A 27,330-nucleotide genomic window follows, 5' to 3' on the forward strand; every position below is an offset into this window, starting at 1 on the left:
GAGTCCTGATTCGAGGTGGTAGCGAGATGTTGACGTATTCTGATCTTTAATGGTCTAATGGTACTGCCAATATAGCGCTGACCGCACACACACAAGATACAGTAAACACTGAATTTTGTATTGCAATTGATAAAAGAATTGATTCGGTGTGAACCCAGATTATCAAAGTCAATTATAGTGGTTTCCAAAGCATAGTCACATATGGAACAACTTCCACACTTGTGGAAGCCATGACTGCTGGGCTGGCTAAGCCAAGTCTTTGGTAATTGTTTGTTAGCCTTAAATGAGGGAGACAAAATATTTTTAAGGTTCCCTGCCTTGCTGAAAATAAATCTAGGCAGAGGATCCAACCAAGATACGATATCCTGGTCTAGCTTCAGTAAATGCCAATGTTTAACAATTTTGTTTAGTTCTGAACTATCTGCGTTGAACCTCGTGGTGAATTGAAGTTTATTACTGTAAGGTGCATTCTCTTTAGTTTTGGGAGTAAGCAGATCGATTCTCTTCAGACCCATGACTGATGCTTCAGCTTTTTTCACAATATTGTTATCGTAACCTCTTGTCAAAAATTGCCTACGTATAAATTGGCATTCCTCTTTGAAGTCCTCATCATTCGAGCAATTTCTTCTAACTCTGATGAATTCCCCTTTTGGTATGTTACGAATAACTGCCTTCTTGTGGCAACTTAAGGCGTGTAACACTGAATTCACTGCTGTTAATTTACGAAATGTTTTAGTCACAAGCTTGTTATTTAATAGACTAATCCTAAGATCTAAAAAGTTAATACTAGCAGGACTATATTCATGAGTGAATTGGATTCCCCATACATTGGTATTCAAGAATGAGACAAATCCATTCAGACAATCCACTGTACCTGTCCAAACCATGATCACATTGTCTATATAACTTTTCCAAATATGGATGTATTGTACAAAAGGATTCTTGACAAGTACAAACTGTTGTTCGTAATGGTGCATGAAAATATTAGCAAGTGCAGGGGCATAGCTCGCACCAATAGCAACTCCGATACACTGTTTATAGTACACATTATTAAATCAAAACACATTGTTGGATAATGCACAAGACAGAAATTCTTTTACCATTTCTACATGATCAAAAAATGATGCCGAATGACCCCTGAAAATGTATTCTACACTTACAATCGCTTTATCGTGGTCTATTGAAGTGTATAGAGCCTTAACATCAAGCGTTACCAAAAGTAATCCAGATTTAACTTCAAGTTCTTCCAATATTTGTAATGTATGCATTGTATCTCTAAGGAAGGTCGGTATAGTAATGACTAGTGGAGATAAGCATTCATTGATGTAAATACATAAGGGTTCCAATATGCCTCCTCCGCCGCTGAGTATTGGTCAACCCTCAGGTATAGTATCAAATGGCTTGTGTATCTTTGGCAAAAAATAAGATGTGGGCTTAGTGGGACCATCTACTAAAAGGAACTGCTTCTCAACATCAGTCAGTAATCCACGAGAGTGCCAGGTAGAAATTAGTTTGCACATTGCTGTTTTCAACTGTGGTAAAGGATTGGGGGGAAGTTGTTCGTAGCAACCTGGAGAGCCAAGATGTTTCAGTCCCATTGCAATACACTCCTTTTTGTCCATGATCACTACATTTCCCCCTTTGTCTGCTTCCTTAATGATTAATGAATCTAAGGCTGCTAATTCGCGCAAAGCCTTTTGTTCGGAAAGTGATGAATTATGTCTGGTATTGCCTTTTTTACCTTTGGAGTTATCCTGTAATCGAGGGATATCATTCAGAACAGTTTGATGAAAGGTATCAATTACATTGTCTTTTGGAAAAATTGGTACAAATTTAGATTTGTTGGACAATTCTTACATTTTTAAGTTCTGTTGTTGAATATCAAGGTCATGCATAAGCTCAGTTACATCCACAAATGGATTCTGTTCACATTCTTCCAAAGAGAGAAGTACATGTGTGTTTAGCATAGTTTGCATTGTGATATCCGAAGGACTAGGTAAAGTGGATTTACTCTTATAGAATTTAACTTGTGTAGCAAAGTACTTTTTTGAGTTTGATCTTGCGAATGAATTTGAAAAGATCGATTTGTATCTGAACAAATTCATTTTGCCCAGATGGAGCAAAGGAAAGGCCCCTGTTGAGGACTGCGCATTGATCTGAAGAGAGTTTGTAACTGCTTAAGTTACAGATTAAATGTATCTGTTTTGGTTCCTTAAATTCTGTTTATAGGAAGCTCTGGTCACTCTGCATTGGGGTGGGGGGGGTTTCCTCCTGTGAGGTTTACCACCCCTTGTGCCCCAGGGCTTGGACCTGGGATTCAGATATTTGTTGCAAGGGGAACTTGAAATTTGACCTTTTTCATTGCTGCGATTGCAGCTTGCCGGTTTCCTTTTTTGTAGCATCGTATTTGCTCCAAAAAAGGTGATGGTTCGATATTAATATCATTATCACCCCTCAGAGCGGGGGCGTCTGCTGATTTCTCACTATCTGGGAGATCAGACTCACCATTAGATACAATTTACGTACCGTTGGCAACTTTGGCAGTTTGTCCACACCTTGCCTCAATCTGCAGCCCAACACTAGGATTGAAAGCCTGTCAGGGCGCCACTTCTCAATTGTCCCTTTCTGCCAAAATTGGAATACATATTCCACCTATTCCTCTTTGAAAGTGAACTAGCAACTCTATGCTATGCAGTTGCACACACATTGAAATCAGGTACCCATTTTCAAAATGTAAGCTACGCAATTAGTACAAAAAGTGCAAGAAAAAGATGAGGTTCAATCAAGCATTACAAATCTGTTAGCAAACATGTGTGGTACAAAAGAATACTGCTTCCGACGTCCCAGAGATGCACGTTGTATGATAAGAAACCTTGGCCCACACGCTTGGTTTGTTACATTAAGTTGTGCAGAATATGCATTGGAAGATTTCATGATTTCCTACGCATAGCAAACAAAAACGAAACAAACATAGATATACTAACACCTGGAGAACTCTGCTCTCTAGACCTCTGTTAATGTTTCAAGATATTTTCATCGCTCCGTTGCTATGCTACACTTTATTTGTAATAAAACTGTTCCTCCCCTCGGAGAAGTGCAACACTTCTTTTGGGGAAATGAATACCAAGTCAGAGGAGAACCACATATCCACATGCTTTTATGGATTAAAGATGCTCCTAAATTTGGTCAAGACAGTGATGCCACTGTTTTACAGTTTATCGAAAAATGTCGCTTGTGAAATTCCATTGAAAGCAACAAATAGTGATCTTCATGCATACATTTTACAATTTCAAAGACATAAATGTGGGAAATATTGTTGTCGCAAATAGAAAAACAAAGGGAAATACTACACCAAATTCTGCTTTGCTTTCCCTAGACCAGTTACAGCAACAGGTCAAGTAAACAACTTCATGTCTTCAGTTAGACATAGTGTCAAAGGTAAATCACCTAAGAACACATATTACATAAAAAGAACAGAAGAATCAAAATACATTAATGATTACAATGCAGTCATTGCCCTCCTATGGAATGCAAACCTAGATGTGCAGTACATTGCAGCCAATTCCACTGCAGTTGCACGATATGTCACAGCCTACTTAACCAAAGCAGAGAAAACAGAGCTTCAGGACCTCTGGGATGATATACTATCTGACAAAACACTGTCACAGAAATTGTACAGCTTAGGCATAAAAATGCTCTCATCTAGAGAATGTGGCTGCTATGAAGCTGCAGACCGTTAAACCGGTACTGCCTTGTATGGAAAATCTGACAATATACTATGGCTAGGTCTTGGTCCTGCTAAATCTAGAAAAAGAGTTATCAAATCATATGAGGACATAGAAACAATAGCCACAAATGATCCCAACAGCCAAGACATTTTGAAAAACAATTTACTAGACACATACTACCCAAACAGGAGTACCACTTTGGAAACCATGTGTCTCTACCACGTAGCCCAAACTTCACATACAAAAGTAATATTCAACCAGATTAAAAGAAATGTAGATACAGAGTAGCAAATTGTGAAGGCAGCTTAATGAAACCTACCAAAAGCGGCTTAATTAATCATATTAAATTGTCATTAAAAACTCCTCAACCTAAAGAACTGTATTACATGTCCCTGCTACAACTTTTTAAACCATGGAGAAAAAAAGAAGTTACTGGATATGTATGACTCCTAGGAAGACGCTTTCAAAGCAAATGAAAGCACTATAACAGACGTAAACTTTACACAGTACCAAACAATGTTGCACAATAAACAGCAACACGAAGAAGAACTCCAGGCCCAACTAGAAGTGAACACTCCTGACAGTAGTCAAGCTTCTGTAACAGGAAGTCAAGAACCACGGCGACAGCCACTAATAGCAAATGAGGCAGAATTAGCCATGACAGAAGTAGAAAACATGTGTCCGTATGAACAAGCTACAGAAGACTTTGCTGTACTGAAATCTCAACTGAACAATGAGCAGCGTAGCATTTTCCAAGAAGTAACAAAACAAATTGAACATGGTGTACAACATGAAAATAAAAACTGTACCTGCCAAAACTACAAACCTATACTACTATACGGCAGTGGTCAAGCTGGTTCAGGCAAAACATTCTTAATCAAAATCATCAGCAAGTTCCTTCAACAGTTGACAAACCACAAACTGTCAGCTGTTGTAACTGCCCCCACAGGTTTAGCTGCCTACAACATAGGCGGTGTCACTTTACACTGATTACTACTCCTTCCAGTAGAACACCAAAACAAATTAGATTATTACAAACTTCCTACAGAAGCTGCAATGAAACTATAGAGAGTGCTGAAACAAATGAAAATGCTACTAATAGATGAAGTGAGCATGGTCTCCAACCTAATGTTGGCTTTGATTCACCTCGGATTACAAGAGGTACTCAAAACAGACTACGAAGAGGAAAACACATTATTGTTTTCGGAGATCTTCAATTGACACCAGTGAAAGGTGAACCTATTTTTAAAACCCTAGTGCACAAACTCTGCCGTAAAACTGTTGGCAGCATAGGAAATGTCAACCTTTGGCAACATTTCCAATACAGAGAATTAACAGAAAACATGTGCCAGTCTGCAGACGTCACATACGGCAACATTTTAAAAAGTATTAGAGTTGGTGTACTACCTCAAGAAGCACAATCAATATTAAAAACCCGGCACATCCGTGCACTCTATGGCCATAACTCATGTGCTACTGATGTTATGGAAAAATTAGCACATAAAAATGGCAATTGTATGTCCTTGATGCCAACTCTTGCAAGCTGTTCAAAATTCAATGAAACAATGTTGCAAAAAGAAATGCAACCAATAATTGAAATTTGCTCCACAGACAAACTGGACGTACATGGTATGACACTACCCATGTGTCAACAAGCCACAACAAGACTAATTACCTTAGAAAACTCTATCTCCAACACAGCTGGTTTAGAGAAAATATTAAAATTATCTTTAAACTGTAGAGTAATCCTTAAACGTACCCTTGACGTGGAGCAAGGATTAGTTAATGGAGCACTTGGAACATGTCAATATTCTCTTTGAGAAACTATCAGAAGTTAAAAGGATAGGACGCTCAACAGCCCGATGCCTTCTTTTCAAAGACATGTACGTAGGCAGAGAACAATTTTTTCTAACTCTAGCATACGCAGTGACCATTAACAAATCACAAGGTCTTACCCTAGATAAAGCATTGATAGATATTGGGAACACAGTCTTTAAAGAAGGCATGAGCTATGTAGCACGATCACGCTCACGTACACTTGACGGTCTATTTCTAATCAACTTTGATGCAAGTAAAGTAAATGCTGATATACCTTGCATTCTAGAATACAATAGACTACATTCACTGTAGTCCCCCCATCTAAAAACTATCCTGTTCCACAAAAAGCAAATCGTTGTAAAAGAAAACTACTTCAAACAGAAACAAAACAGGATCTCACTGCATATCCTGCAAAGAGAGTAAAAGAAGCTAATACCTCATCAATTACAACAACCAAAGAAGAATCTACTGCTCAAAGTAACTCAAGTACTTCTTCAAAGAAGCAACACACACTCCGAAAAAATTACTTTGATACAGAACTGTCAGGTCCATTCAAATTTTCAAATATAACTGATGTAAATTGCACCTTCGGCCATGCACCCAAGACTCTAGCGGCTGGCCACAACCACCGCAGCATAACACACCCATAGAATCAAACATTTGAACTGTGCTATTTGGTGCAAATCCGTCCAGTTTTTTTTCCCATTCACTCTATGGGAAAGTGGGCCATATACTTTTTTTTGCAAAGTTTGGTGAGAATTCGTCCAGGGGGAACAAAGTTATAAGCCGAAAAATTGCTCTTTCTATGGGATTAGCAATTGAACCATAACTGCACGGCCGCTATCGCAGGCTGTGTAATATATCAGGATATTATCTTCTCAAAGGATTTCCCCTGTGCTTTGATAAACACTCTGCAGAGCTGCTTCCGCAGTAAAAGTGACCAGTTGGTTTTCTACAATGAACGCTATGTGCCCACCTGATCATTAGTCTTGTCTGTATTTGCGCGGTTTGTGAGGAGCAAAGTTGAAGGTCTTTGAATGCTGTGATGTTTTCTGTTCTATCAGACTGATTAATGGGTTAGTAACTATGCTGCAATGGCCTGATGACAACTATGCAGCCTTTTCCCCAGCTAAGCAGCAAAGTGAAATCCTAGAAGGCAACATGTGGGGGCTCCACACCTTTGCATAATAAATAGAATGCGGGGGGGTTGGAGGGGGTGAAGAGATGTACACATGGTTCAGCTGTAATCTGGAACACTACATTCGAGTTTGATAAGGTGGGTAGCTGCAGCTTAAAACCCAAAATAAATGAAGATGGGTCAGGAGCATCTGATGCAAGGGTTGTAATTTATTGATCTTGGCCAGTTGATTGGTCCCTGTGTTTGAACTAGGGTACAGTCTACTGTACAGCCAACTGGAAGACCATGCCTGTCCAGGATCTCTTGACTCAGTAGGTATCTGGCTCCAATTGAAGTTGATCCTTTTTCTGTTTCATTTAGAGTGCTATGATGCAACTACGTTCCCGGCTAGTGCCTCACAAAACAAAAGAGCATTTATAGAGTGTACGCACTGCCAAAGTTTTCAAGTCGTCGAAAGCCTGGAATGTGTATTATTCACAAGTAGAAAGCAATAAGGTTTAAGGTTTCTTCAGAAAGTGAATACATTTTAGCAAGCCTGCAGCTTCAAAGGCATGGCATTCCAAAGACTGCAAGAACAGAGAACAATCTCACTTTATTTTTGGGGCATGCTGAACTGAGGTTCTTTACAGCGTTTTCAAGCTCAAGGACCACACAAATGACATTTGTTAATCAGGAAGGAGCATTGTCAGAAGAAATCATATTTAACACACACTGTGTACTCAATTACTGATTGGTGCCACACCAACAATATCCTGATGGAGAGATCATAGTAAGTGTGAAGGGGCTGCCAGCTCGCAGAGTAGCCCTCCAACCTCTCTGATAAAATGAAGGCTAGGCCACCTTCTGGCCCGTGACAATTTGAAGTCCCCACATGGCTGGCAAGCGAGTAGGATATGAGGTGCAGAGTGTGGGGAAATCCATCTCTCAACATGTCCCACGTTGCCCATCTCTCCCACTGGACATCTTAACTTAGACTGCATCCTACAATGGAAATGTTGTGTCACCATCACCTGGAAGGGGCCACAAGCTCATAACTGTTATAAGTTGCCAATCCTTGCACTGTTATTTTATCCAGTGTGCTCCTAGCTTCAGAGGATGTCATGATCTCTGCTTCCAAAAGGTCAGGGTTTTCCCAACTCCCTTGGAAGCAGATCCATAACCCAGGTTCCGAGTGCCAACCAGTCCCAATTGCGACCTTTTGGACCCAGTCCTGGCGCCAGTGGCACCAGGCTCATAAATATTCCCAGTCCCAGCGCTGGAAGCGCCGGGCTCATAATGCTTGGGTGGACTTACCTGCAGCAGACCATGCTGCTTACTTGCCTGCCAGTTGAGCCTCTGATCCTCTTCTGTTTGGAACTACTTTTCCTGTTGGGTGGGGCAGGAGCCACTCCCTAGATTCAGAACACTGGAACTCTTCTGGAAAGCAGGAACTCTTTTCTTCCCTAGGCGTGGCTGTGGAAGGAGACACCTAAGCACTACAGGAGGCTATTTAAACCACACCCGATGGATGAATCTTGCTTTGCGTTATTCTGCATCCTCTGCAGCAGAACGCTCATCGTGTCTTCTGCATCTGATCCTGGGCCTAAGGAAAAAGGCTTACCATCCTGAATCCAGTCTTCAGCAACACCTATAAAGACAAGAAAGAACAGGTTAGCATTACGGTCTTCAGTGACAGCTCTTCACTTACCTGGTCCATCGGCTGTCACCAATGCCTCGCGCTGCATTCCGGCATCTGAAAGACAAAGGCTTACCTACTCTTCGTGCGCTCCGGAGGTCTTCACACTGCATTCCGGCATCTGAAAGACAAAAGCTTACCAACTCTTTGCACGCTCCGGAGGCCTTCGGCGCTGCATCCCGCATCTGAAAGACAAAACAAGGTGCGTTTAAAGACATTGGGGAACTTTAATACTCACGTGCCATTACTCCTTTCCACATCTAACCCAGTGGGTATTCCGGCACCCTGCAGCCGCTCCGAACTTGTACCTGCAAAATAAAAAGACAGTTAGAGCGCATCGTGAAGCAGGCAACAAGCGCTTACTTGCGTGCTTCCAGGCACTTCTATTCATCACACGGGCTCCATCTTCAACTCACTTCAGCCCGTCATCCGCCATCGCCGGAACCCTGCAAAACAAGAAACATCATTACTAAAGACTTTAAAGACATTAGAATTACTCGAAACTTACCGTTCGTGCAGTAAACGACGGACAGCAGTCCTCTGAAGTCAAGAGGCCTGCTCCCCTTATCCAGTGAAGAAACTGGTTACAGCACCCTGCCCCGAGGCAGATGGAGAGCACAGCGTTCACTTACCTAAGGTGAGAGCGTTAACCTTTGGGGTTCTACAGGAGAAGAGAAAGGGAAGAAGAGAGAGACATTCAATAACCCAGTTCCTTAATCCCATATTTTCTATCTGCAGACATCTTACCCTTCGAGTCAGGCATACAGTGCACAGAGGTCCAGCCCAAAGAGCCAGCCGTGTGTTACACATCACCTTTGAAGATACGGTAGACGCTCAGTCAAGACCGGCGCCTCTACGGGAATCAGGTGAGCGTTACAGAGGACCAGTTAGAATGATTATGATCTCCTTCACTGCTGAGGGTATCTGCAACACTCCATGATGCCCATCACTTCGGCAGCCATGTTCCAATGCAAGCTGCTGAAGCGTACACATAAACAGGTTTTCCCATTGTAAAGGGTATTGTATATGTATATATAGTGGAATCAGTAGTTTATAATTTCCATCAAGTTAATGATTCAGGATAAATTGCAGGATTATTGGTTCTTGAGACAATGGATTCTTGGATACGAATACGTTCTCATTTACGTCAAGCCACGCCAGCTTTTTTATACAATATGTTAATAGGAAAATAGAATGACATTGATAATTTGCTTTCTAATACAACCCACCCCAATTAATTGTAGGGTCCAAGTGATCTGCAACCAACACACCTTACTACGCAGAATAAGCTTTGACTCAATTTCATTTCAGTTATTGTTTCTAGTACTTTCGTCTTAAAGCAAATCATGGATGCAGCTTGCTTGACATCTAACAAATTTAAGCTTTTGAACTGTCCTTTTTTATGAACCGACTTCATGTATTTCCCAATTTCAAAAGTGCATTTTCGTTCTGTTTGGTAACTTCTGTTTGTCTAAACCTCTTAAATAAAACTGAATCAAATTAAATGCGTTGTATGCTCTCGTTTCCCGTTTAAATAAGTTTGTTCCAACCTCATCCCTTAATCTAGCTAAGAGGATGAAATAAGACTGGGATACTGTAAGGAAGGCATGGTATCAAAGTAAGACATACACCAGTAACCACGGTTTAAGGGTCTGTATTGAACTTTATCAAGGGTCTGATAAACGCCTATCTAAACCTAAATCTAAGATGGGAGCAAGCTGCGACCATCAAATAACGCAGTCCTAGTGGCATCTCGTCAAAATAAAAGGGCCTCTACTAAAAAAAAAACTATTGCCAATTCTTACCGCTAATTTACAAATAGTGTGGGGTAATGTTAATGAAAAAGAAAGGTGTTCACAAAAATGATAAGTCAGGATGTTTAGGCCGTTGGCCTCCCTTGCCCATGTTTTCAGCACGAGACAAGGCGGTTCACTCGAGCATAGCACACACTTGGGCTTCTTCGGCACGAGGACACAGTTCCATTACCAACATCGGGGCGTCTGTGCCGAAGTCCATCAGTCTCTTGATTCAGAGGGCCTGATATATCAAAACAGTGAAAGGTTCCTTTACAAATATTCAAGTCGGGCGATTCACTCTTCACCCTGGATCCCCATCAGCCAGGCTCAGATCCCTTTTCTACCACAATCTTTAGTTTGGAACCCCTGCTTCCGGCCTCAGGTCCTCTTCTCCAATGCTTATAGAATATCTTTTCTCGGGTGACTCACTGTTAATCCCTCTGAGCGGGGGTCAGACCCCTGTTACACAATTTGTCTACCTCAGCCGGGCTCGGACCAATTACAGTTCGTATTAGGTATTAAAGACTTTTGTATGTGCACATGGTTTGGCTTGACCCGTTGCAGGACCACTTTGATTTCACAGTTCACAATTTTACACTCAGTTGAATATCTAAAGGAGATCTTTGAATGAGAACCCGTGTGATGCCGGAACCCTCTGTATACGGTTTCTATCTTGGTTTCAAAAGTTCAGTTACCCCTTGGATATTCAATTATATTCGTGTTGCTCATCACATACGCCTTACACTCTATTCTTTGCAGATTTCTTCATACAATGTTGCCACGTGCAACCTTGGTCCTAACACAGACCTGTCGGCTAGCAGTCTCTCCGACTCACTGGCTGCGTTGACTTTACTGGTGCTTTGTTGTAGGAGCCAACGACAGTACCACAGCGGCAGTCTCTCCTCCCCACCCTGGTTATTGCTGCGGGAGAGCCCCGTGTACCTTCGACACACAATGCACCTTTCTTCCACTTTAATTCCCGGTCCCAAAAGTCCAAGGGGAAACTGCTGCTTCCTCGTGTGTTTTGCCTTGCTCAGAGTGCGCTTTCGTCCTCCGCATTTTATCTGTGTGGGGAAGTGCGATCGAAGTCGGGTGTGTGTAATTATCAGTAAGTGCTTGACTCTTGTGTCGGGACATGCCAGGTATATGGCTCGGGTGTTAGTCTGTTTTCACTCCCAGTGAGCTGTCCATGAGAAAGTGTATGTGTCAGGAAAGGGGCGGGGGTTTGAGTTCCTAGGTATCCTACCTGGTAGGTTGGCGAAAAGGTGTTGCAAGGAAGGGTATACTGCGTCTCCCCTTCCAGTGTCCCGATTCCACTCCCTGTGGGCCCCTCTCCCAGATGATCCTCCCGCACTGGACCACCCCTAGGAACTGTATCCAAAAGCGATGACTGTGTACTGGCCACCTGGATGACAGATCCCGGGGACTGGCGGGTGAGACACCTTCAGTTTTCCCACAATACACAATCATGCCTTGCTACTCATATAGCATGTAATATCACTGGTGACTTGTTTGAATAGTTTTTTTTCCAAGAAAAATGGTTTCAATAAAAACAAGTTGAAAGCAAAAAGGTCAATTTTGATGAATCATGGTGACGCCAAAGTCTTGCAGTTTGTTAAACATGTAACAATCACTGATTATACATGAGAAGCAATGGTAAAAGCGATCCAGCGACTTGTTGGCTGAGGGCATAATGTTTTCTATGTTTTTCTTTTAATGGGTTGTACATTTCCGTACTTAAGTTACCTACACCATCTTCAAGCAGTGCTAACCTTTCTAAGCTTATGATAGACTATGCAAGTGGTGAATAATAAATGTACTTTCTGTGCTATGCTCTTCTCCTTAAATTAATCCTCCAAACAGATTTGCATTCTTAATGCTAACGAGGAGTTTTTGTTTACCCTTAGACTGCTCTCTGCTGACACGTGTTTCGACCACTGCTCATTTTCAAGACACATGATTCTTTCTTGTCAAAATCCGTGATATTCGGTTGGTATATTCCCCTCGTGCTGTTGCTAGGTTATCCAGCCTGATTAGGTATAGCGTCATGTATTCTGTTCTCAAATTGTCAGTATATCGATCAGCAACTAAAAAAGGTCAAAGCTTCCCAAAAGGATGTGTGTCCTGTTTGGATTGTGGTGTTCTGCGTGGCAAATCGCATATTACCAAAGCGCAACAACTATCCGGTAACACATTATGCAGGTAGTATCTGCCTAAATATCTGAACCCTAAACTACAGTAGCACAATTGCTAATGCACAGTTTACGCTTTGAGTATTTTACATTAGCTCTCCTGTGATTAATCTCCTAGTGGTGCAGTATAGAGATGGTTTCAAATTGGGATATAAGCATTCTCTACTCTGTCAGCTTGTCTGAAGTGCACAAGGCAATAGATCTGTCAGGGAACACACAAATTGTGTGTTTGGGGCGATTTGTGCAGTAACACATAGCATGTAACAAACAGGGTACACATACCTTTGTGGATACAGGTAGTCACAGGAACTTCAGGGGCCGGAGCTGACTGAAAACAAAGTGACGCATAGAGAAAAATAAGCCAAGGAAATATACCGATTAACACGGATTGATAAAAATAAGGCATACTTGGAAATAAACGGTCTCCAGGGAGATTAGGGAAGCCCTTGGAATCAGTACCAGCGGATTAACAAATAACAAACGCGCAGCAGCTTCATGGTTAGGAAGTGCTGATGAGATGGTTGTGCTCTACCTAATGGTAAAGCTTTGGACCATATATGGAGTGTATTGTCCATTGGAGTCTTGCCTAAGGCAACAGAAGGCTTTCCCTATTCTGATCTTGACTGAGACCAACCCAGTGGGCGGGAGCCAATAATTTGAATAGTTATCAGGGACTAGCATGGAAGGAAAGCTGCCACACAGAAACTTGAAACCTTGCATTCTAGGAATATCATAAAACCTAAAGCATTAGTCACAGATAAAATAGTAGTTTGCTGCCAACTGGCGAATACATGGTTGAGGAAACCAAGTACACTAGAGAGCAGGTGTTTATTATTATTCTTTTTATTGTATGATTTAGTTTACAGACAAAACTTTACACATTCACATACAAAGGTTCATAACACTAAAGCACAATTTACAAGATACAAAAATCATTCGACATCATAAATATAATCATAAAACCATCTTAAATCAAAGAAATTCCATATATAGACGACAGTGGATTCAGAAAATTCATCACATTAATTAAGACGATCATTGGAATTGACTAATTGATTCCACCAAAGCATTTCCCAAGTTAGCAAAGGGCTTGCAATAAAATAAGACTTAAAAACATCCTCACGTAGACAAGTTAGGGGCCAACACTCCACGTTTCAAGGTTTCACCAGTACGTCTGCAACAGCGACATAAACGATCACTAGGTGGCGCCGAGGGCCAGCCACCTAGGACATTGTTGGTTCGGGAGTACATTTCATTTTATGCGTAACCAACATTTTCGAAGGAATCTCGAGGCATGTTTTGGCATACATTTCTCGGAAAAATGAAAAGGTTTAATATTCAGAGAAAAGTGATCGAACAGCTTCTAAGAGAGCAGTAGGTTTCTATTTTTGATCCAGTCATTTTCAGCCAGTATCTTTTTAACCTTGGCTGGATTGTGCTCTAATTCTGCAAGCGAAACCGCTTTCTCATTCGGCATGATCGAGACAGATTTTGTCCAAGCCTTAAGCGGCAGACAATTACCCTGATTATAAAGTGCATTCAACTGTATTTATAAGGTTTATGCTGGTGGGTACATAATGGATCTTAAAAGCAAAATTCTTCTCCACAGAACCTTTGTGTCTAAAGATGCAAGACCCAAAATATGTTTAGCCGCAGGAAACTGAGTACCCCCTGGAAGCGACAAAAAATATTTCTAGATAAAGGATTCCATCTTGGCCCATTCTAACCCGACATCCCGAACCTCAGCACCATAGGTTAATTTTGGAACTAACACCTGGTTATTCATTTTGAGTGCAGGCAGTAGTGAGAAGTGACTATACTTTCTGTCCAGTACTCGAAGTTGCGCAGCCGCTTGTATGGCGTCCAGCTTCAAGCCCTGGTTAGCCAGGGACACTGATTGATTTGTTTTGATCACAACACAAAGATACCTGAAGTCAGTGCTTACCTCCAGCTTCTTGCCATCAATGTACCAACCAAAGTTCGCCATACCGACAAGATCTTTCTGCAGTTAATAACCAAGATTTTAGATTTGGACACACTGATGTCCAACCCAAGGTCCCTAAAGAAATCCTGTGAAAGTGCTTAAGATTTCTGTAGACCTATTGCAGTATAGTAGAGTAAGCTGAGATTGTCAGCGTATAGAAGATACTGAATTTTCACGTGCATTAACCCCAGTACCTTCCAATGCTGCCCTGATTCCAAAGATATATAGCTTGAACTGAAAAGAAGTTAGGGGACACCCCTGGCGCAAGCCAAGGTCCACAGTAATCTAACCAGAGTACATGCCCTTTTTGTCCAGCCTAACCTTGATTCCGATGTCTTTATGCAAGAGTTCCAGCATCTGGACCCAAGGCCTTTGGAGAACCCCATAACCTGAGCATCCCCCATAGTCTAGCTTGATCCACACAGTCAAATGTCTTAGAAACATCAAGAAAATAAAGATACATGGTACGCTTAGATTGAAATACCTGATCCTTCAAAGGTTGTAACACAAAGCAATTTAAAGCTCTACTAGTTCCCTTGCGGAAACCTGACTGATTCATGTCCAACTTATTGGCACTGGTAGCCCATCTCTCGAGTGCGTGCAATAGGAAACCAGAGAATATTTTATAGGAAGCATCCAAAAGGGAGATAGCCCCTCCCTCGAAGTCACAGGACATTTAGCACGTCCAACCACATTGCAAAACAATTGAAATAGCACCTCAGCCCATAGGAGCGGTGCTGATTTTAATGTTAGATTGGAGAGGCCGTCGGGGGCATTCGAAGACTTGGCCTGCCCACTAGCCAATTGAATCCATGCAGGATTGATGTTGAATAGCTCCCAAGCATCCATACCCGGAAGGACCCCAGAAGTCACGGATACAGACATTAGTGCGTGTTATAGCAGCATACAGATTGCAGAAGTATTTCTCCCACACCTGGCCCGGAATCGGCTGGTGCTGCATCGAGAATTGGACATCTCACCCCCCCCCCCCTTATCAGTCTCCAAAAGTTAGCCATATCTTTAGAGGCCAGGACTGTAAGCATGTTTTCTGCATCTTTGTGGTAGCAAAGCACGCTGACCCTTCGCCCAATTTCTATAGGTTTGCTTCAACTTTGCTATGATCATGTGTGCATTAGGGCCCCATTTTTGAACTGTTCTAATGTCCCCTCTCAACTGCTTCTTCCTGGCACAAATCTCTGCGCTGAATTTATGGGCTATGTCCATGCGATTGCTGTCCATTCTAAGACTCGAAGACTTGATTAAAGCTACAAACGTATCCTGTAAATGAGGAGAGAAAGAGAGGGGACATGTCAACAAAGAGTCCCCCACCCAATAAATCATGATCAATCTTAGCATTAAACCTAGAGGTATATTTGGGTCGCCAAATTATAGCATGATTTCAAGGATTAATATCAACGGAACCTGAGATCTGATCAGGGAGATCCACTATACCAATACCTCCAAAGCATACCCGAAGGCACAAGTGATCGCTACCACTCTTAGAATCAACTCTAAAGCAATTAGTAGGAAGATACGAGTAGAAACAAATATAAAATCCAGCGTAGATTTTCTCCAGCCATCTGACCAAGTATAATTGGGAGGGACGTCATCTAAAATGTTCCCGTTTAAGGGTACAAGGTTTAGGCTGTCGAGACGCGCTCGAAAAAGTATTCCTGGTGCTCTTGCAGATTGAGAGAAGTGTCTATTTGCCCCAGATAGATGCTACTCGTCATCTAAGCATTCCGTATGAAAATCGCCCAAAATAAAAAACCACACATTGGGGAACAAAGAATACACATCAAATTATTTAATAATGGATGTTAAAAGGTCTCTCAAGGAAGTCGATTTAGGATTCAAATAGATATTTAAGACCATCAGCCATTTTAAAGCTTCGTCGGATGGATCAAACCATATTATTTTACAGCCTAGAATGTCTGCATGGCCCATGGACAAATTTTCAATGTTGGAGCCAGGAGACACACACCACGCACTAATTAAGCCGCCATAAGACCTACCCTTTGGTCGTTTTCTCGCAGGTTTATGCACAACAGTAAAGCCACCCACAAGAGGCGTTTCAAGCATAAAAGAATCTTGAATACATAGCAGGTCAGCCGCATTCCATAATTCCCTATTAGAGCGAAGATGGCTGTACCCACGTGTATTCCAGGAGACAATCCTAACTGGAGAAATTCAGCGGGTGTCCCTTTTCAATGGGTTATGTTCGTGTAGGGAATTTATGATGCGAGACCAATCGTATTTCACAACATGGCTAAGCGTCCAAGAAGGACCATCATTGGACATATTTGTAGCAGCCAGATTTACATTTATTGTTAAGGGTTCTTGTGGATTAAGCTCAGGTCCGCCATCTCCACTCTGATTCGGTCCCTGTAAGATGTCCTGTGGCCAATCCTCAGATAAGGAGTACCCCATGTTTAGCAAACATTCTGCTTCGGCAACAACTAGGTTATAGTTGAGTTTAGAGTAAAACAACAATTTTGACCATATCAACAACCCTAAAATCCAAAAGAAATATTCTGGCTATATCCTTTGAGTACAGAGATTGTAGGCTTGTTATTTTACCAAATAATGCTAGGATATATTGGTGGTTTAACGGATCAAGCTCTTTAACCTTAAAAGTACGACTCCGGTATAAATAGCTCAGCTGATCCACCCCCTTGTTCTTGTGGTCACACCTGAAAGCGAGGCCTCTCGGTTTACATCCGTTACCTCCCCCATCACTGGTAGTCTAAAGATGGAACCCCCCAGATGGACCCTTAGGGAATCTAGCTGACCCTGTAGGTAAGCCTTCGAACCCAGCTGTCTATAGAAGGGACTTCCTCCTTTATTCCATTGCCAGGAATTTAGCAGGTCCTGTAGGCAATGGCAGTTTAGTCGTCCTTGCTGGCTCAAAGGGTGGGGCAGTAGGCTGCAGTTTCACTAAGGCAGGGTTCATGGACACATGGGTACCAGACACTCTTGGCCTATCCCCACCTACTACAGTAGCTTGTATCAAGGGCCTGGTGGTCTCTGGCAAAAAGGCCTGCAGGGCCTTCTCATCAGATTCAATTGAATATGTGAACAAAGTTAAGAGTAGAGGTGCACTTGTTGCTATTCAAATGTAAATTTCATAGATAAACCTTCATGTCTTTTAACCAAATTTCTGGTGGTCCCTAGTAGACCTGTACTACCAGATCTAAAAATTGTGTAAGAAGTAGGTACCTTGTGGAAGCAAGGTACAACTAAGGGCACACACAATAACTAACAAGTTATAGATTACAGTTGAACACGCACTTCAATTTTACATACATTTTCTGATTTATGTTTAAGTTTTTTATACATTTTCGTGGTTTACACTTTTTATCACCAAAAGAAATTATTCCGATCAGATAGCTTCACATAAACATATCTATATCAATTTTTCATATAAGTCAACAAAACAATTTTTTCAAAAAAGTGAGAAAGAAGGTTAGAAACACCAAACAATATTTCCTTCACTGTTAACCTTCACAGATAAATTCGTATTCATGGGTAATAAACCACTTCCCAACTTGTTGTCCAAGTAATCTGATAGGGAGTTATCTTGTGTCCCTATCCTTTACTACGTGTTTTGGGCTCTAAGTAGCCCTTCTTCAGGTAAAGATTATTTGGATTGTCTTTTCATATCATCAAACAAATCATAATTGTTCATTTGTAATTCATAAATCTTTATCCACGCTCTTCTAATTCTGCAAAACCAACTGTTGGACCATCAACCCCATCTATGTGCGAATCCGTGTCTTGGTAAGGCCACCCAAGTTGTCCGGAAGTAATTCAGTCTGTTCCTTGATTGACCACAGAAATTTAAGAGAAACTTTATTATTTCCTGAGGGGACCAAGCTAGTTTTTCTACTATTCTTGGCTCTTTTTCCTTTTACGGACAATTTCAACAGGCGGTACTGACTCGCCAACAGTAGCCACCTTGTGAGAGGGCGCTTGCCCTCCCACCACTTCCCGGGCGGGCTGCAATGGAATATCACTTGGAGACAGCAAAACCTGGGGCTCAATAACCTTTGGTAGTGGGATCTGTGTATTAGCAGCATGCCCCTCATCTACAGAGACTGTCTCCGTTGGCTTTACAGGGGATAAGCTAAAGTCTACCAGAAAAGATTGGGCAGAAACTAGATTAGAAGCAGTATGAGTGCCCCCAAACAAGAAGTATTTACAAATAGCACCTGGAGCACTCGGAGCCAAAATAAAACCTTCAATAAAATTGACTTTTGCAAGCAAGTCCTTCAAAGCTTATCGTACTTCTCTCAGTTCGTACATATTTACATCGTGACCTCTATCAATAGTATCTAAAATCCTTGAGAGAACCGGAAAAGAAAAAGCATCAACCATTAGTTCTTCCTGAACATGGGAATCCTGTTTCATAGTAATACCGTTTTTAAAATCATGTTCCTGTCTCATCAAGAGGTGGTGATGAGTAGCGTGTTGACATTGGGCCAGGCTGGTTAAAGACATTGTGGGTATCTGGGAGGATTGGCAAGCCATGTCATTCTCATTGTGCGCAGGTTGGAAGTAAGGAGCCTTGAAGAGTTGAACTTTGTCCATGTCCCTAGGTCAGAAAGGGGTTCCTGGAGACCACCCCCCCCCCCCCCAAGGATAAGCACACTCTTTTTGCTAGCTCAAAAGAGACCACCGGGGCAGAATAGACACATCAGAGACAACATTCGACCCTATGCGTTCTGTTAGATCCTCCGGATCTGCGTGGGTTAATGAAACAGAGGCGTCTGCATTTTTCTGCCTGCTAGTCTTTTCCATATCTGCCGAAACTCTACGTAGGGAACCCACCACAGCAGAAGAATTTGCATCAGGTGAGAGCGTACCCGTGGGAGGGAGTTTAAGCCCCCCTCCTTAAGTCTGTGTTACACCCCGTTGACTTGCCGCTGAGTAGACCCGGCATGATGTTCAAGAACTAACAAGTCGCGGTACTGCAGCAAAAAGATCAACAATCAGCAATACTCAGTTAATAGGTACCTTTAGCCAGTCCTGTCCTGTCTGAGGAGCTGGAAGAGAGCTTCTGTGGGGGTGAAGCAGATATGCACCTCACGCCATCCCCAGCGGACCACGGCAAACCACTTTCACTGCACCACTTCAAGAGCAGGTACTTATACTATGGACAGAAGTCTATTAATACAGCAAAAACGAAATGTGCAAGTAAGTTGATACATTGGAGGTTGCTGCAAACTTAGCAGTTACGTGGAATTGGAAAACAGGAGACAATGACAGTAAAGTATGAAACTTGGATTACAGAGCGAAAGAGTAGGAACAGCTTTGGCACGGCAAGTCTGTAAGTGGGAGGGGTGGTACTCACAGCAAAACCAGGGTGTTTCAAAAAGTCAGAAAAGCAACTCAAATACTGTCAGAAAAATAATTGGATTTAACATCAAACCGGACAACAGCTGGAAAACACCTACAGCAGGCAGGATTCAGTAGCCAAAAGCAAGATAGCAGGAAAAGGCTCAAAAACTAGCCACACAAGCATGAAGCAGGAACTCTCAGTGAAGGTAGTTGATGGAACAATTGCTACTGCTGAAAGTGAACTTATGAAAGCCCTCCAAGCCCACATCCAACATGGTGAAGTCGATGGCAGTGTCTGCTGTGTCCAATCACATCCTCTTCAGGCTTCAGAAGCCTTCAGCAGTAGATTATAATTAAGGTCTCTCCAGCTCTTGGCAGCCTAGCTGCCAGTTGCTTACAGCAAGTGAAAGTAATCCAGCTCCAGCTTTTTGTATCTTGCTGCAAGTAAATGTACTTGGAAAGCCTCCCCAACCCTCTGCTTCTTGGACAGCATGCATCTACCAGAATGCATTTGATAGTTTAACCCAGTAGTGTTCAACTCGAGGGCTGCAAACCTGACTGGTTTTCAGAATATCTCTCCATAAGTATTCATGAGTTAAATTTGCATACATGCAGAATCATTGTATACAAATGTATCTTATGACTATTAAAGAGGGATATCCTGAAAATCCAACATGTTTTTGCCCCTCAAGGCCTGGAAGTAGATAACCATTTGCCAAAACCTGGAATGATTGCAGAGGCAGTTTGTGAGTTTTAACATTGTAGTTCTTTGCAAGTGTGCATTTAGTGGTGCTGGGTATCAGGCAGGTAGGATCCTAACAGTGTATGGCAACAATCTTGCACTTTAAACGTGCCTTGGACTCAAATATGCCCATCAGAACATTAAAAAAGAAAAGTGTATGCGCCTTTCTCCTTCCCAGCACTATAAAAGAAGCGTCCTCCTAAAAACATGCAAGATGATCTTACCTTCAATATGACATTGTCCGAACTATTCCAAACAAGGTTTTTAATCTATTCACTTGACTTTTTGTATGGTAATTTTTGTGCTTATTAATTTGCTTATCCATATCACAATCTCCCTTTACAGGAGAATCTGCAGTTGTATACACAGATGGCTGCTGTTCAAGAAATGGAAAGTTGAAGGCTCGAGCTGGAATAGGTGTATACTGGGGACGAGGTCATCATCTGTAAGTATCTCTCCAGATTCAGCAGGACTGTATATCGTGCGTGTGTGTGTGTGTGTGTGTGTGTGTGTACATATTTCTGAGGCTTTGAAATCTTCTCAGATTTACATGCTTTACCATCTAGTGGTTGGCTTGTAGTAGTACATATTGTTTTTTCTATTTTGGAAAATGGATGTCGACGGGGGGGTCTGTTGCACTATCCCTAACCCATGTGTACAAGGAGGCATGATCCGTCATGCGTCGATGATTGATTGATAGATATATTATAGGGTGGCAACCGCCGCCCTATCGTTAAGGTAAAACAGAGTTACATAGGAAATTAAAAAAAAAAAAAATGAATTGCTAAATACCGTTGACTTGAAAGACGGATTTAGCTGAAAATATGCAAACAAAATCGTATGACCGACGACACCCTGCCCCTCCCCCCTCACACTGGAAAGTTTGGGAAACATTCCTTAAAAAATAAACAAATCATTAAGAAAACAAAAAAAAGCACTTTCAGCCTACTCTCCTTTAATTATTCCATAGACAGAAAAGGTCAGTTTTTGCTTATTCCATACATTACTATAAAAAAAAATTGATGGAAAAGGGGATGCCCCCTTCACCAAAATAAGTAGCTAGATCTGCCCTTGTAAATTCAGTATCCAGGCGTTTATAAATGAAACAGCCGCAATATTTTTAATTTTTCTCGATGCGAAATAGCACTGCAGTTATAGACCAGGTTATAGCCGAGAGTATCGGAAAAATAAAACTCAGAAAAAAGCCAGTTGCAGGTTAAAAACATGCAAATGCAATCAGGCTAGAGGTTGGGGGGGGACGCAAGAGGTTATACCAAACTGGATAATGTAGTAGTTTAGATTGATCTTCTGTGGCATCTACCAATACCCTTAAACGACCAATGCACATTCGTTTTTTCATTTTCCATATAAAGCTTCTCTGTGGTGGTTAAACTAGGAACCAAAAGGTTACATAGTTAGAGAGCAACAGTGTGATGCACTCATCACTAATTACTGCTGCTTCCAGGAGGGAGTATTCTAATCACTAATTTCCTTGCTATGACGTACACCTAGGACATAATCGCTTGTGTGCCGGGGAGGGTTGTGCGCATTTGCGTTGTTGACTGGGCATGCATAGACAGGCATGACCCTACTTGAACGATGAGAAGAGATCTAGTGGTGAAAAAAAGCCATCACTTTGTGAGCCTTTATAACCCGCATCTAGAGGAAATTTGGTAGCCATATTGTTGTGATATGGGTCTTTGTTGCTGCAATTTTGGGCAGGATAAAATGATCTGTCCAAATAGCGCTCTCAAATACAGTCGTTTTTGAGAATGGAATTAAGGACTGCAATGAATCCGGAGTAAGACTCTTGTCACAGAGGCATTGCAATGGTTGCTATATACTTTTATTAAAGTAAAAGAAGGGTTGGAGAAAGACCTATAATTGTGAGGGGTTTTCCTTCCTCAATGATAAAGGATGTCAGCGTCAGAATGTCCAAAAATAAGTTTTCCGTCCTGTCTAAAATCCTACCCTGACCCTTACAAGCTAAACTCCAAAGAAATGTGAAAAGGGATAAAGTATTTCAGCTCGCCATCTGTAGCTTTTCCAATGTTTCAACATAAAGTTCCGAAAAGGGTGTACAAACTATGGTCAAAGTTCCAATAAGTTCCACAATCCTCAGGAAGGGAGGGAGAGGTTCTCATACCCAGAGTTTCTCAGCTTCATCCCAGCTTAAAGTCAGTTATTTTTCCAGCCTATGTTATTTACCGCTCCAGGGGGTATGGCTTTCTTCCCCTGGATTCCACACACAGGGTTCTTTTTCTACTCTGTGCTTTGCACACTGAATTCACCTTTTCACCCCAAGATGTAGGATTTCCTTACCTTGGATTTTCTACTTCCCATAGGCCTGCCTGGTATACTCTCCTGCCAGGACTGTTCACTGAATTTGGGTGTGGTCCCAGACTCGCAATCACACAGCCTGGTTTACTCTCCTGCCAGGTCTTTCACAATCTTCATCATTAAGGACACAGAGGCTATGCCCCTTCCCCAAGTCACTTTTTCTTGTACTCCTTTTCTGTTATTTACTTCTGTGTTCTTGTCCTTTAACTTCCCCACGCATTGGGGATATTCAGAAAACTTAGTATGCAAGCTGTGGGATTCTGTTCCCCACTTTCGGTAGGTAATATGTTCCCAGAGCACAGCCTGGTGTCCCAGCCCCTATCGTAGGCTCACTGGCGTTGTGATGGCTTTCTGTGCTTCCCTGCTCCCTCTCGGGTCCTTCTTGGTGTTTGGCTTCTTGTCGCAGTGCGAGAGGCTCTGCCTTGCAGCAGAAGGGTGTTTTCCTGACACTCTGTCTTCCCTTGCTGGCGCAAAGCTTCTCCACTGCCTTACGTCTAAGTTCGGTGTCTTCGGTGCCCTCAGGGATGCGCCTTCTGGCCGGCCTCTGCCTTCCCTTCTCTCCGTGCAGTAGCTTCGGCTTGCTCTTCACTCTCTGGTTTCCCAGCTTGTGCTAGGGAGATTTCTCTGCTCTCGTCTGGCATCTCCGTGCTCGACTGCTTAGCTTCTCTCAGCTTCCCGAAGGTGAAGTGAATCGCCTTCTATCTTGACTTTTCCTGCTTTTAGTCACAGTGCCACCTCCTGGGCTCTACAAACCAGACCGCGCCTCCAGTAACATGCTCTGTATTGTTCCCATGCTCTTCCTTGTCTGTGTCTTTACAGAAGACGTTAGAAAGAGTACTTCTATTGAAGTAAGGTGGCTGAACTGGATCTATACCATAATAAGCCATAAAGATATGGGAGTTTGGCCGGGGCCGACGTGTAAAGGGGTTTTGATATTTGTTTGCAGAGTTTTGACATTTGTCAATCATAGGCGATTCTAATGCAACATTACCGTATGCCATAAAGGTCTGTGGTATTGGGTGGAGGGGGGGTCATCAGGTTCTAGGGGAAAGTGGGAATACCATCTCTCGCCTGGCAATACCTCTCCAGACCCATGAGGGTCGACTCTTTCCCCCCGACCCCATGTGGTCCTCCCTCAAATAGCCACCCCCAGGGTCAGGATCGGGCAGTTTGTGCCTTTCCCTGGCCACTGTTAAGGATTTGAATCAGGCGACACACACCTTTGTCTCGGCCTAGAATGCAGCGCACGACTTCCCAATATTGCTTTGCATCTGTTATATAGATTCAATATTGAGATGGTACACCACTCATATTACATACACCCTTTTTCAAATACCCCGGGTCGCAATGGACCATGAACCAGGCTGGTTGGTAAAAAAATACAATATTTATTTATCTTAAAATTCAAAAGAAATCATACACTTTTAATATGGGACAGCAATCACCAATGAGGTGATAATTGCAATGAGAATGTGAGCAATGCACTGGGTTGAACCTTCTAGTGGAACATATGCACAGCGGAATAGGAGCACTTTTTGATTTAGGAAAGATAGCACCCACAAATAATTAATGGAATGGTTCACCCAAAAAAATGTTATTTCAAAAATAGATAGGCAACATAAAAAAAAACAATTGGTGTTTTTGTTTTTTGAAGTCCCTATGTAAAGTTTTGAGCAATTCAAGCTCATAGATAGCACATGGGGGCATCCATTTTGTGAAATGGATGCCCGCCGCTGTGCTCGCTTTGGCTTTTGCGGCACTAATGAAGGAAAAGCCAGCCAGCTGTAGTAAACAAAAGCTACCACTGGGTGGCTTTTCCTTCATTGGTGCTGTACGTGGAGGACGGGGACCGGAGACCACAGGCAGAAAAGCTGCAGCTGCATCTCGGTAAGTGCTATTTTTTAAATAAAAATAAACACTAGCTGCGTTTTTTTTATAAGTTTTCCAGGCTGGAGAAATAAAACTGCAGCTTTAAAAACGTTGTATTTATGTATGCGGTAGCAAACATAAATACGTTATTGTGTTTGAAAACGCTGCGGTTTTTCTTTCTAAGTTTCTCAGAAAGAAAAACCGCAGCGTTTTCGAACACAACCACATTGTGTTTCTGCCTGCCGTGGCTATCACTTTGGGTCTCCGGTGCTCCCCCAGGAGAGCACCGGAGACCCAAAGTGAAAGCAAAGGCAGGCAGAAACGCAACACGGTTGTGTTTACATGCCGCTGTGTTTCTGCCTAAATCTGCTTTCCCATTTGGGGCTCTAGGGCTCCTCGTGGGGAGCCCTAAAGCCCCAAATGGGAAAGCAGATTTAGGCAGAAACACAACCTACGGTCGCCATTAGACCACATCTGACCTATGCTGAGCCCTGTGTTGTGCCCTATGGTCACCATTAGACCACACCTGACCTATGCTAAGCCCTGTGTTGTGCCCTATGGTCGCCATTAGACCACATCGGACCTATGCTAAGCCCTGTATTGTGCCCTACGGTCGCCATTAGACCACATCGGACCTATGCTAAGCCCTGTGTTGTGCCCTATGGTCGCCATTAGAACACATTCTCCTGCCACTGGAACTGGAAGGATGCTATACCTAGCATTAGTCCTCTGTATCATGGCTACAGTCACACAGGTTGTCCCTAGCAGTCAAGTTCACATCAATCAGTCACCAACACCTGCCTCAAACCCTTGCCAACTCACTACTAACGCTATGCAACCTAACCTCTCCACATTCTGTAAGGCCCAAGAAACAATACTCTATGCCTCCCTACCTTGCACCACACCCAATAGAAACAGACTCAGCGCAAGACTAGCTAAACTACACAAACCACTGAGAAGAGCCCTTCTGGCCTCCAACCTCAAAACCAACTACAAACCTAGCCCACGATTGCCCAGCCAATCTAAATGGCCTACTCAAACATCTACCTTGAATGTAAACACCCTCCAGCTTAATAACCTCCAACCTAAAGCTTGCCCCACTGTAGACAAACCCATCCGAGCTAACAAAACTCTTGAAGCCCCCCTCTCAAGGGAGCGCTCCTTAATGCTAGATCACTAGTCGCTCACGCTACGGATATTGCTGACTTAATTACGGAAGGGAACCTGGATTATCTTGCAATTACGGAAACTTGGCTCCATAATGCAGCAGGACCTGCCCTCATGCTAGCTGTCTCTGATGGCTACACCATAATCATACAAGACCGTGATAATGCACGAGGTGGTGGCATTGCTATTATTTCTAAAACGGCTCTTGGTCTCAGACTAGCCCCCACCCAGCCTCTACAATCATGTGAAACCCTCACTGCCAAAATTCAGATAAACAATTCGCAATCCATTACCATACATCTTATTTAGTAGACCACCCGGCCCTCTTGGTACCTTTTGAGGAAGACTTGCATAATATAATTATGAACAACCTAAAACCTACCATGCAACTACTTATATTAGGCGACTTCAACTTAGGATTTAATGACCAAACGGACAAAAATGCCACAGAAATAGCTAGCACGATCAAAGCACTAGGCCTTACCCAAAATGTCACCACACCCACCCACCTTAAAGGGAGAATATTGGACTGGGTAGCGGACCTTAACTGCTCTGCCACTATCACCTCCATCCTGCCTTTAGCATGGACAGACCATTCTCTGATCTCCTTTCACTTATCTACTATCAGACCCACTCCACTGGCTCGACCACGAGCGCCACCATGCCCAACCAGAAGCAACAGAAGTATTAAGGGAGAAAAAATTATCCCCGCCATACTGCCTACTCTCAACGCACTGCCTGATAATCTCGACCCCACCAGCCTAGTTCAGGAATTTAACAATGTCATGCTCACCACATTGGATAAAATTGCTCCCATCAAACTCAGACCGAGCAAACCCATATCCCACCTGAACAAATGGTTCACCCCACAACTCCAAGACCTTCTCACCTTAAAGAACAAAAGTGAAACAAATTGGAGACTATGCCCCTCTAGTGAGAATAAAGCTAAATTAACTGCACTTTCCTCATATTACAAAAAAGAAATCTGCCAAGCAAAACGTGACTCCTACGACGAACGTATTGCTAACTCAAACTCAAGCATGAAAGAACTCTTCTGCATACTCCAAGAACTAGAGTCTCCTATTGCTATCCCGGACGTCTGCACCAAGGACAAATCCTGGTGTACAGATATACAACAATAGTTTTACAAAGGTAGCGGGCGCCCCTCTCTCGCAAGAACAGACATGATAACCTGTTCAGTGGTTATTAACCACTTGAGAGTTCGCAGCCACTGCTTTTACTCACTGTGCCTTTCACAGATGGGTAATATCCATTTGCATATCAGTCTTTGTCCTGCCCAGGGGCAGTCCAGCACCGAAATACAATGGCAATTCCAATCTGAACGAGAGTACCACCAGCAACCCCATACACGTGTTTCACCCTTGTTGGGGATCATCAGTGAGGTGAAGCTGATGCCTCTCTAAGCACAGTGAGAGGGAGACCACGTCTGGTTGCCCCCAGGAGACCTAGGGTTACCAATCCCAGGTTCCTTAAAAAATAGTTTTACAGAGGTAGCGGGCGCCCCTCTCTCGCAAGAACAG

The 27,330-nt window shown here is 42.7% G+C and overlaps 1 protein-coding gene across 1 annotated transcript in view; it reads left to right on the forward strand.

The window, feature by feature from the left end:
* LOC138453321 (ribonuclease H1-like) overlaps positions 1–27,330 on the forward strand; it is a 971,047-nt gene that overhangs the window by 335,114 nt on the left and 608,603 nt on the right. Inside the window, exon 4 of the mRNA XM_069606029.1 lies at positions 20,759–20,858. Coding sequence (XP_069462130.1) covers positions 20,759–20,858 — 100 coding nt within the window. The remainder of the gene's footprint in view (positions 1–20,758; positions 20,859–27,330) is intronic.

Source organism: Ambystoma mexicanum, chromosome 4p, assembly GCF_040938575.1.
Source record: "Ambystoma mexicanum isolate Mex_15411 chromosome 4p, UKY_AmexF1_1, whole genome shotgun sequence".
Classification (NCBI taxonomy): Eukaryota; Metazoa; Chordata; class Amphibia; order Caudata; family Ambystomatidae; genus Ambystoma; species Ambystoma mexicanum.